This window comes from Dermacentor variabilis, chromosome 6 (assembly GCF_050947875.1).
Source record: "Dermacentor variabilis isolate Ectoservices chromosome 6, ASM5094787v1, whole genome shotgun sequence".
NCBI lineage: Eukaryota > Metazoa > Arthropoda > Arachnida > Ixodida > Ixodidae > Dermacentor > Dermacentor variabilis.
This window is the reverse complement of record NC_134573.1, coordinates 183,211,598-183,224,353: the sequence shown is the minus strand read 5'-3', so window position 1 is coordinate 183,224,353 and position 12,756 is coordinate 183,211,598. Positions and strand designations below refer to the sequence as shown.

General features: G+C 44.3%; 1 protein-coding gene across 4 annotated transcripts in view; it reads left to right on the top strand.

Annotated features, from left to right (window-relative positions):
• The window catches only part of Isha (Insulator su(Hw) mRNA adaptor), a 150,473-nt gene that overhangs the window by 117,018 nt on the left and 20,699 nt on the right, over positions 1-12,756 (top strand). For 3 of the 4 annotated variants that reach the window (XM_075697021.1, XM_075697020.1, XM_075697018.1), the window contains one exon: positions 8,571-8,618. The exons of the other annotated variant lie outside the window; for it this stretch is intronic. In XM_075697021.1, the coding sequence (XP_075553136.1) occupies positions 8,571-8,618 (48 nt within the window). The remainder of the gene's footprint in view (positions 1-8,570; positions 8,619-12,756) is intronic. 4 annotated transcript variants of the gene reach the window in all.

Genomic DNA, 12,756 nt, shown 5'->3' with positions numbered 1-12,756 from the left:
ATTCAGCTCACAGTGATGTTATAGATTGATATTGCGGGCAAAATACTCTTCCGTGAGATGTGAAACTTGGTGAATTAAGGGAATAGTAGCTGTAGGCATTGAAAATTTTATTTTCAAAAAATAAATTTCTGAAATTTTTCACCTCAAGACCCGTGTCCCCCTTAAAACCAAACTACTGTTCAAGAGAGTACGGTGTAACAAGGTTTTACTGTATATATATGTCCCCGCGTATAATCCGCAATAGTAACTGCATGGAATACTGCTCAAATCTTGGCAAAAACACTTTCCATTCGCGGATGCATGACTCGTCTATGTTGCATTTTCGGCCAGCGGCTCTGTTCCCCCATTCTTCAGTGATGCTGACAAAGTTGGATTCACATGCTGGACATTATCGCGGACGAATTAGTCACTATATTAATCGGATAACAACTCAGACGGAGAAGCCCTCACACTGGTGATGGCGATAGAGCAAACCTAAAGTGCCGTTACCAAAGCTTTGTCACCCACATCATTTGAGGTTTGTGGGGATGCGCGACTCACGCGTCCCCTGATATCTTGTTTTCCCGCATAGCTCCTGCAGTGCGGCTTCGCCGCGTGGCCTGGCGCCCGCGGTGGTCGGAGTGGTACAAGCGCAGTGCGAGAGATGGCGCGAGTGTTGTGCTGCTGCAGGGTTACTTGGGTGCGGGTTACTTGGCGGCGGGACAAGCAGCTCGGATGTGGCCGCCTTCGAGCGCGTGACCGTACACGTGAACGACTATGCGTTGGGATCCAGCATGGGGCGAACATATTCGCTCGCTATCCAGTCGCAGTGAGTCGGACTTCTAGATTTGTCGCGCGCCCATCGGCATGTTTTGTGGATAGCAACTCGGCCAGCAGGCATTGATCTAGAAAGGTGCAATAAATGCCCTTGTGATTGTTTGCACGACTGTGTTGTCGTTCCTTTGTACCAAGAGCGCGCGGAGGAGAACCCCACAGGTTTCTTTTGACATTCCTCGACCTTTCCACTTGAAATTTGTGTGGGGCTAATAGCTTAATGCATCATTGTTGGTGTGGATGTGCACGGCTGTAATTCATACCTTCGCTTTATTTCTGCAGGTCCTGACATTAGGAGGACACGTGCATTAAGGGGTGACGTGGCTTTCGTATCGTGAAAAATGACCAAAAAAATTTATTTTTTGAAGAGCGCATATTCCATTTCTATTACTCTTTTTTTATCGGCTTCCGAGATATGGACGCTGTAAACCGCGTAGAAGTGTTCAAAAAAATTTTTGTAGCCACCAATGTGACAAAAAAATTCCGCGGCAATCGCGAAATAACGGCGTTTTTCAAGCCACGATATCTCCGAAATAGCGCAACCCGAGCGCAGCCATTTTGCCTGTGTTGGAAAGCGTATTTCTCTGTCCTTAAATTTGCCACGCCTACCACCTTCTCCATACAGAAGCAAGCGCACAAAAAGCAAATGATTCAAGGCCGTTCCGAGGCCTGCGATTGGCCACGCCTGTCACGTGGCCAATTGGAGCTTCGCCATTGGTCTCGGCGGCGTGCGCCTTCTGCTACTGCGCCAACGCGCTCAAGCTGCGCCTTGCGGCGCGCATCGTTTGTCTGTGTGTGTGGTGTATAGTTTCAGAAGCTTACATCTGATATCGCCCATGACTCGAACGTCTGACAATCGCCTCGCATTGTTTGTGAGCACATACGGAGCGTAGTTTTGGCAGCGAACTCCACAGGTGATAAGCGCCTCCTCGCATCTTGGATCGCCAGTATGTGCAGAACGTAGCTGACTTGTGATATGCGCCTCTGGACATATTGGCTCGCTGTCAGTGCGTGGGGAGTATAGTTTCGGAAGCTGGTTTGTTTTGTGATACGCTACTCTGGATATATCAGCTCGACGCATTCATCAGTGCTTGCGGGGCATAAGTTCGGAAGTTTGCTGGTGACCATGGGTCGGCGACCGCTGAAGTACAAGATGGCTCATGCTTACGGCACTCGTAAGCAAAAATCGCCAACGGTGAAAAAAAAGTAGCATGGCAGTACTGTGCAGCATAGCGCAGAAGTCACAGACGCGCAGCTGAGGACTCCACATGCGGGCAGGATGCGTATGCGTGCTGATGATGCCGTTCAGGAGCCACCGCCGAGCACTTCACACGCGGGCAGAATGCCGACTTGTGTCAATGTTGTTGAGGAGTCTCTCTCTGGCACTTCTTACACGGGCAAAACATCCCGTGCGAGCAGCAGTGGCACCGTTGAGCTTGTCATGCTGCGTTCCACATCGTTGGGTGCATCCAGTGATCGCGCCTCGAATGTCTGATTATCGTCTTGGCACTTCGCAAGATGTTGCTATGCCGTCTACATGTACAGGCAGCACCATTCAGGCACGCCTGGAGCCGCGTTTTGTATCAGCCTAAGCATCCCGGGAGGTCGCCGCGAAAGTGCAAGCAAAACCAAGTTCAATGTCGGCGACCGCACGGAAAATGGAACTGATGGGTGAATCCAAGGTGCTTTCCGGTACGGAACAAGCGGAAGAGATTCTCATCATTAAAATGACTGCCCTGAACGCGCTTCTCGGCAAATCGCAGTGCCAGCAGTTTAGCTGTGAACAAGACATGGATTAGCAGTGCAAATGAGACCGACATGCACGTTTTGTGGCTGTTGCGAAGGGGTAGTCATCACCGCGAAAGGAAGGTAGCAAAATTTTTGATGTGAACATGAGAGCTGTACAGGCTGTTAAATTATTGGCAAAGGGGCAACAGCTTTGACCGATTTCTGGTCAATAATGAACGTCTTCCATAGAGGGTTGCATCATGAAACATTTCAGAGACATCTCAAGACTGAGTTCAGGCCTGCCAGTGAGACAGCTGCTGCCAATATTTTTTCTGATGCTAATGTTTTCTGGTGTGCAATGTTTACAGGGAGATGGACCCTACCTTTAATGACAACATAACAGTGGTTTATGATGGGACATGGTTAACACATGGCCATACATCCCACATAGGTGTCAGCGCTGTAATAGAATTTTTCACAGGACTGGTGCTCGACTGTGTGGTCCTATCAAACCGAAGCCATGGTTGCATGCCATGTTCAGAGGCAAAAGTCTCAACATAAAGACACTCTGAGTTGTCTCGTTAGTGCAGCGCACAATTTTGCGTGCTGTGCACAAGGAAACATGACTAGCGGTATAATTCAGTGCTACACGAATACTGGGGCAGACCAAGCAGACCGCAGAGCATGATTACACGCTGGAGCAGGGTAGAAAATGGCATAGTTTTGTTTCGTATGCACGTGACTGCACGACTGCTGGAACAAGCAGACAAAGCGGAAGTACATCTCTCTTGCTTTGGTGCGAAGTAAAACAAAAAACACGCAGTCATTCAATTTGTGAACTTCATTTCTCTGAACTTCAATTCGTCAATTCAAGCAACAGATCGCACAGATAACAGATGTTGTGTTGAATCATTCTTGAAGTCGTGTGTCACCACGAGCGGTGTCACACTGCTGACACGACTACATAGGCGCAGGCACACAAGTACGTCATCCTCTGGTATGGAATTCCAAAAACAAGAAAGGGGCTGACAGATGGAGTAGCACACTGTGGTATAAAGTTTGTAAACAGGGATAAGGTGCCTCAGAAAGGCTGGCCAACGTTTCGATAGGAGGACCTATCTTCGTCAAAGGCAGCCTCATCATCCTCGGCGTGTTAGTTGCTACATGGGCAAAGGATAACAAGGGGCACTTACCCTGTTCCGTCATCGTCAGCTGGTGTGGAATGCGGCAGCCACGTGGAGAAGGAACAACGGTGTTCAGTTTGAAATTGCAGATCTTTCCGCTGCGCGTAGCGACGTAATACTTTGCAGACACAATCATTATCTCTCAATGTATGCTCTGCGCTTGTCAGCTCAAAATGGCCATACCTGGTGAGGGGCCCTTTAACTTGTTCTCAAGCTTCTTTGTCATTCTCCAAGTCTCTGCTCCATATGTCAGCATTGGTAGAATGCACTGATTGTACAACTTCCTTTTAAGGTAGTGAAAATGCGAAATCCTTGAAAAGAAAACAAAAAATTTGAGCTGCTGCACGATGGCCTGCTGATACCCCAGCATTTTCGTAATTTCTCGTGCAAGCCAGCAAGAAGCACGTGGCGACATGCTTGTGGCGATCTCACCTCAGCATTTCTTCTGGATTTCTCAAGCTGACAGGCTGCCACAGCAACCTTCTCATATTATTTAACAGGCCCCTTCCGAGCTCGCATAATGCTTGACACCCGTGACCCTTCTTTGCATTTGTCATAGCAGCGCCATTCTTTAACGCCCACAGCCGCGGCTTGTTACACGGGATTGGAGTTCCCAGGAAGCAGTTAAACAAGTGAACACAATTAGCAGATGGATGGAGGAACATGGTGGGGAGGGGCACTGGCCTCCCCACCGTTATAGTTTTCTCACATCAGCTCTGCTGTCCCCCATTTTGATTTTTTCATGCAAGCTGGTTATAACAATGGAATTTCCACGGCACTTGAATATTGTTGTAAGTGGGTTTGACTGTAAACATATGTACCACAATCGTCAAGAAAAGAAAGAGAATGTTTACAAAGTGTCTGCCAAAGCATATGAACCACCTATGCCTGCACCTATTTTCAAAGTAGCATCAGTTTTATCAAAATTACTGATATTTTAACTTCAGAGGATTTGTGTAACCTGGAGATATTAGAGAGCTTTAGAATAAGGGCTCCAAAAATATACTGTCGAAGCCACTGCGTATGCGCGAGACGAAAACTGCGTTTATGTTTTTGTTTTGGGAACGCTATTTCACCGATTTAGCGGGAGCCCAAATAGCGGCCCCAAAAGCTTTGCGTCAGCAAACACAGCGGCACCCATCGAAGCGACGGCTCTAACCTAGCACAAAACTGGGTTTGATTCGTGGTAACACATGAAGTTCGCAAGCTAGGAGAAGTGAGTGCGGTTATCGCTTTCTCTCAACTAGCGTGTGTAATGAAGATTGATTCATTAGACGTCGCTGATTCTGAATTCTATTGTGGATTTTATAGCTCGTAGGCCTAACATGGCTAAGCTTGGCTGGTGAAGGCACGTAAGGTTGGATTGCTCAAAACTAAGCACAACTTAGCTGCTTACAGAATAACCTCTAAATTGTAATTAAACGTGAATACACACAAGTCAAGATTACTATTTTTATCATAAAATGGTATACATTACCTTATTTACTTATTTCTAATGGCTTTTCTTTGACGCCGTAGTGGCGCTGTCAGCGCAAGACGCTATCTGCAAACGCAAAGCCCTATTCTAAAGCTCTTCACTCCTGCGTGCCCCAACGCTAACACCTGCAAAGCTCTTTGGGGCTCCAAACTATTGGGGCTCCTATTCTGAAACTCTGTTATGTTGAAACGACAATTTGAAAATAAAAAATAAAAAATTGCTTATTCTATTTAAGGAGGTAAGGAAGGAGAGTGTGCTATTACATTAGGCAGTACTCTATTATCAACATACCTTTTTTTTTCACACAGTGCTCTGTCTTAAAAGATACATTTATAGCATGGAGATCACATTGAAGGTTTTCAGAATGCCTTCAAGTCTTCACGTAACCTGCCCAAGTGCTTCTGTGCTTTTCTAAGCCACTTATGTTACTTTTTAAACATCTGAAGACACCACCATTTGTTGTACTAGTCTGTAGTGATGACTGCAATGAAGGGAGGGGGGTTGATGGAATCAGTGACCATTTACTGCTTTCACGTGGCTTGCCCACTGTAAAAGTTCCATATAATATAGTTTGCAACTTGTTTCGTAAACTTGCTCTGAAAGTCCATTTTACTGCTCCATAATGCTTTCTGGCATCTTTTTGTCACAGTAGCAGTTAGGTCCATAAGTTGTTTTATTGTGATTCAGTGGAAGATGTATGGTGTGACAAATGTCATGGAAGCCATCAGGAAATACCATGAGAAGTGTTTTGACTCTTTGTTTGTGCCAATCTTGACTGTCTTGCATTGAACAATTGCTTGCTCCAAGAAAGGACATGCGTTTGGTATTAAACGGTGCATCCATATGAACCAGCAGATGTATGCCATGGCAGCAGAAGTAGTGCAGTGACAAATATAGTAACAAGGCCTCAATTTTCTCAAGATCTTTTGTGCAGGTCCATCTGAGAAGTTCCGAACACTTATCATACAAGATGATGAGAGTTGCAGTTTCTACATAGGTATACTGCCAACTAAAAGAAGTTTACAGACCATGGGATCTCAGAAAATGTTCATTTCCCAAGCAGCCTGTAGCAGTAACGAGTAAAAGTGTATACAGTAAACTCTCAGTTGTACGAACGTCGGTTTACTGAGTATTTCAGAATAACGAACTTTTTAAATATCCCCGGTAGTTTTCTTATAGATTCTATGCAAAAATGTCTCACTTAAACGAATTTCGGAACAGTCAATATTTCAGTTTAACGAACTCGCTCAGAGGACCAAGGCTTGCACTGCACTGCATTCACTGCAGGCACAACCGATGCCCGCCCTCATCAAACCGCCGCTCCAGCGGCAATGTAACGTCGCTGGCGCTACAGAGCCCCTTGGGCAAAGCGGCGGCGCAGAAAACGAACGGCAACGAGGCATGGCCTCCGAGATTGCCCGCACAAAACGAGCAAGCATGTAATCTCGGAGGCCATGAACAAACTAACATCGCTGGCGCTTACAACGCCGCCAGAGCAAAGCGGCCATCTGTTACACCACAAACCACGTGGTGTGTGTTTTTTCCCGACTGGCTAGTCGTGGCATGGTAGTCGTCTATTTCTTTCCCGTCTCGTCGGTTCCGCGTGTGCACACAAACGACCTACGTGGTGTGTTTTTCATTGATATGTAAAAATTCCATTTCACACATAACACTACGAATGCCATGTCTTTTGCTCTATGAATTGCACTTCAAACTTCTGACTTGGTATGCCATGTCTTATGTTGGTCTAGTGAATATTCAGTTTAGTGAACTTTCAGTTAAGTGAACTATTTCCTTCGGTCCCTTGAAGTTCACTCAAGTGAGAGTTCACTGAGAGTTCACCATATTCTAGTCGAGGCCCAAAATGCAAATACCAGGCTGCCTTGTGAGGATGTAGATATATTAAGCTTTTCTCAGATTTCATGGTCCATAATATTTTTGTTGACAGTACAAAATACAAACAGTGGTAGCATTCTTATTCACTAAGTAAGCATATGCTGATGTAGTAAGCACTTGTTTGTTTTCTTAGCCTATATGGTAATGCAACATTTGGATAAGTTTGACATTTTCATGCAGCATGTAGCACTTGGAAGACATTTCTGCTTTTGTGGACACGTTTCTAGAAGCTGTGCAATAACTTTCAGTAAACTTGTCTAGACTAGCATTATGCTTTACAATTTGCATGGCCTGGTGATGTAGTGCTTGTGCTTTCTTTAGTTGCATGGTCTTTGCTTGAGTGACTGACACAACATCTTAGCGCGCTTTGGTGGTGGTGAGCTAATACCGGGAAGCATACTTGGTGATGGCTGCTGAACATAGATGGCATATACATAGAGGAATCCTAAATTTTTCTCTTCCTGAATTTCAAAGTCTGAAGACTGCGAAAGATGTTCTTATACCTCTGTTAAACGGGCAAGTCAAGTGCAATTACGGAGAGTGTCACCTGGTTTAAGTGCACATGTGCACTTTGCCAAATATAAACGTCGCCAGTGAGGTGTCACTTTCAGAAGAGTGCACACTCTGATCGGAGACCATTCACTGCACACACTTTGCTGGCCAAATGCGTAGCATCGCCACCAGCGATTCAAATGGTACGACATGTAGTGCATAAAAAAAGAAAAAGGATACATGTTCATTTCAGTTAACAGCTTTTAACAAAATATTTGGAACAGAACTCTCTGGTATTCTGTTCTAGCAGGATCAAATGCCACCTTGTCGCACACCACCATGTTGTTCTGGATTGGCTAGGCATTCGTTTTGGCCTGCATTGACTTGCAACACCCTTACAATTTTTTTTGTTGAGAAAATATAGATTAAGTTTGTTTTTATATATAACACAACGTGACACAATCACTTTTTAGATCACTTTTTTTTTTTTTTTAATCTACATCTTCAAAGAACGCTCTCTTAGTCTGTCACCAATTTTTCTTTACAGCGAGTGCGCTCTGTTTTCTCAGTTAGCACCGCGTAGCCCGAAGTGGGCTCCCCATAAGTGCACTCAACTTGCCTGCTTGACAGGGGCATTACTTTTCCTGTCCTTCCTGCTGTTTAAACTTTGGGATGTATGAACTATCCCATGTCAACACTCTAGTTCAATCAATTTTGCAGGTATGGCACGGATTCAGCAAGATATTTTTGTTAGCCTGAAGGAAGCTTTTATGTTGCACGCTACCTACTAAAAGTTAACATATTCTGGCATTTTAGGTCAGGCTAATCTTGTATAACTGGAAAAGTGTGGCCTGTTTTGCAGCAGCTGTTACCTTTTTTTTTGCTTTCTTTTTGTAAATTAGTTTTGCTTGCTTAGGTAAACATGCTTGTGCCTTTTTGCTGTTTTATTATTGCTGATTTTGCTTGTTTATAATTTTCAGTGGGCCAAGGGTCTGTTAAGACGAACGAGGCACAAATTAAAAGTGCATGTGAGTCTCAACTCTTGATTAAAAAATCCTTTGGTTTGCATTTGCCTGTTTGTATTGTATCGTCCACTAGGATAAGCATGTTTGTTAGCAATGTCTTGTGTGCTCCAAGAAAAAAAGACAATGCACTGCGTACTGTGGCAAGCTGTGTTTTCACACGCCCATTCTGTAGGTACAGGCTGTAACAAAATGTGTACAAACACCGGTATGTGCTTTTGCCAGCAATGGCTGGCTTGCCCACATACACTAGTGCATGCAGTTGTGCTTTGTAATTAATGGAAAAACAACAGTGGTGAAATAAGAGCAATGTTATAAGTGTTGTGCTACTACATCCGGTTGTCACACTTTGAAGAAAAAGAATTGCTGATATGACAATGACAAGTTCTATGTGTCATTGTACTTTGGCAGTTAGATGTAATGTTGCAGTGTGAATTTGTGTTAAGATAAAAGGATTAGTTTATTAACCACATTTATACATACAGCTGTATGTAGGAGTTAGCACAACGATAAAAGCTGTAATTACAGCGGCTTGACTAGTTCCACTTCGAGGTTTACAATGACAGCGTAAAAGTGACAGAAGTATGCATATATTGCAAAATGTGCACTATACAAAACTTACCGAACTGCAGGATAGCATTCTTTTTTCGGCAAGGTAAACCAATAATTAATCTAGCAATAAAAGTGGCACATTCAGTGCAGCATTTTTCAGTAAATAGTCACTAGATAACATGCATATGCTTTCATTTTTAAGCCTGGATTTATTGGGCATTTTCCTCAAATAACAGGTTAACATTTGAAATATCTAGCTCGAGGGACAAGAAGGATGATGGTTATATTAAATTAGCTACACTATGCTTACAGTCAAACCCAGTTAGAATGAACAGGTTTATTCCCCAAAAACATAGTTCAATATATTGGATAATTCAATATACCCAAACTCTCCTGTACAGAAGTCTGATACACTTTTGTGAGCCATTCGCAATAGATGGATTTGTTATCTTCAGCAGAGGAAAGATGCAAGCAAGGGCATAGTAGGCAGTAGTTTCGTTTGTGTCTTGAAATTGTTTTTAAGCATCAATAAGAATGTTATGGTAATCAGCACACCAGCGTGTACCACATCCTGCACAGAAGGTGCTGTTGCAAATATAGAAGAAGAAGGTATGCCGAGCTTGAGCAACGGCCACGAGCGCTGGCTTGCTCAGTTATCTGGCTTGCTCAGTTACAGTCAAACCCAGTTAGAATGAACAGGTTTATTCCCCAAAAACATAGTTCAATATATTGGATAATTCAATATACCCAAACTCTCCTGTACAGAAGTCTGATACACTTTTGTGAGCCATTCGCAATAGATGGATTTGTTATCTTCAGCAGAGGAAAGATGCAAGCAAGGGCATAGTAGGCAGTAGTTTCGTTTGTGTCTTGAAATTGTTTTTAAGCATCAATAAGAATGTTATGGTAATCAGCACACCAGCGTGTACCACATCCTGCACAGAAGGTGCTGTTGCAAATATAGAAGAAGAAGGTATGCCGAGCTTGAGCAACGGCCACGAGCGCTGGCTTGCTCAGTTAATGGATTTGTTATCTTCAGCAGAGGAAAGATGCAAGCAAGGGCATAGTAGGCAGTAGTTTCGTTTGTGTCTTGAAATTGTTTTTAAGCATCAATAAGAATGTTATGGTAATCAGCACACCAGCGTGTACCACATCCTGCACAGAAGGTGCTGTTGCAAATATAGAAGAAGAAGGTATGCCGAGCTTGAGCAACGGCCACGAGCGCTGGCTTGCTCAGTTGCTGCCAGATGATGAATAAGTCACATGTCTCAGACCTGGTCTTACCCCCCATTGTTGTTTAGCTGCATTTAAAATCGTGCCCAAACCAGGGAACAAACCAGTCCTGATGCGTTAGGTTAAGGCCAACCTCCATAGAGCGAAAAAGCTTTACGGTAACCGCCCGTCGCCTGACGTCCAACGCCTGGCTGTTTGCCACCGATCTTGTATCCCTAGATATTCGCCGCCCAGCGAATGCTGGTACCAGAAGTGGTCGCTTGCGGCATGAACGCGCACCATTGAGACCGTAGTACGGCTGTTGGCTTCCGTCGGTCGCCCGACGTTTGGCTCGTCTGGGCACTGACTCCTTGCAGGCTGCGCCGTCAGCACTGTCAGCGGGGTTAGCCCACTGTTGCTTGCATGGAGTGTTGGGTGAAGAATATGTGAAGGTGCTTTGTGCTGGATTTTCTGCCGCACAGAATTCGTTGTCAAAGTTCGCTTCATGGAGCTTGGCCTTTGGATGCCTTCTCACATTCAAGGACTTGATGGGGCTGACAGCGGACACCCCGAGATTGTTGTATCCAATGTCCACTTCATTATGAGAGAGCTGTTTTACTTGAGTATCTGTGATTAAGTTTCACCTGTTCAGTGTAGAGAATAATTTGCCGTCTCTGGGATCTTTATATTTGTGTCAGACTGTATAAGCACCACTTATCATGGTTTCAAATCTAAAGGGTAGCAGTAGTCTGCAGTCAACGGAAGGTTAACGTTTAATACTTTAAACTTTACAAAAGATTTAGAAGTATGAGAATTTTACGAAATACCTGAAATTAAATGAACTTTTCCACTTTGCAAAATCATTTACCGTTTGTTTAGTTTCATTACTCCAAATTAAGTGACAATAACTCAAGTGTGCAACAAAAACTGCATTGCACCTACTTGGAAAGTGGCAGTATTCAATGGAATTTGCTTAGCCCTTTGAGGGTCGAATTATTTTGAAAAAACTTTCCCAGGTGGTCAAACTACTTTATTGTGGACCTTGAATGTACAAGATGTATAAAGTCGGGAATAAATAGTAAAAAAAAAAATTTGGAACAGTATTTTGGTGTCAGCATCACTCAGAACTGCAAAATGTTCAATAGTATTTCAGAGTGTGGTACTCCTTGAAACATGGGTCTCTGCACAGCGCCTTATCGGAGTCTGCACTCCTAAAATGCGTGTCTGTTCTCCTCTTGGAGCGACGAGTTGTGTTGGCGCACACATGACATCTCTGCGTGCGGCCGCCTTGGGCAGAGGTCTGAGGCACCCTCTCGTGTATGCGCGTTGCTGCAGAGAGCGAGAATACCTCGTGAGCAGCAGTGATAACAAGCTAAGAGTAGCGCCAATCAAGATAGAAATCAACTTCCGCCGCCCCTGCAATAGCGTGACGACAAAGAGAAAAATCACGTTTCGCGCGACTATATTGCGATCACACGGAGGAACCGAAACCGCGAAAGCGCGTTTCCGCTGAGAGCGAGAGTACCTCGCGAGCGGCGGTTATAAACAAGCTAAGAGCAGCGCCAATCAAGGTAGAAATCAACTTCCACCGCCTCTGCAAGAAAGTGCCGACAAAAAGAAAAACGACGTTTCGCGCGCCTCCGTTGCGATCACGCGGCGAAACCGAAACCGCAAAAGGGGTGTTGCCGCCGTCTGCACGATGTACTGAAGCTAGAAATCAGTTCTGTTTATCTCCCCAAGAAGGTAGCACACATTTCAAACGCTTCTTATAAGTCCTAAGAGGTGGCAGCACCTCCCAGTGAGCACGCATTGTCATTATGGTGCGAACTTTCAAACGGAGGGTCGAAACCTTACCCGTACGGCAGAGACCTTGCAGGACATAAAACCGCCGTTGTACATATACAGCAAAAACCTTCAAAGGGTTAATACTCCTCAAAATTTTCAGTTTGCTGCGCAAAAAAATTAGAACATTGGACCCATTTCACATATTCATGAAAGATGAAGTCTAAAGGCATTGCAGTGGACGAAAGCACAATTTTGTTTTTACTGAATGTTAAAAAACAAGGAAATTCCCAGAAGGTAAAGTTAGTGCAGTAGAGAACAGCTTTTGTTTTGGATGTTTAAGCATCCAAGTGTCATTTAGGGCAAGAAATGCATACCTGCAAGCTCTCCTAAATATTCTGTGATGTTGTAAATGTGGGTTCAGTCTACAGTTTTACTAATGTTGGGTCAAGCTTAAAAAAAAAAATCAATCCTGGTCACTAAAATTTCAAGCACGTCAAAAAAATTGAGCAAGGCAAAATTATGTGTGGTACCGTCACGTGGCAGCTTTGCAACAGCGAAAGTGCCATTTGCCCGAGGGGTGCCTCCTTTGAACAAT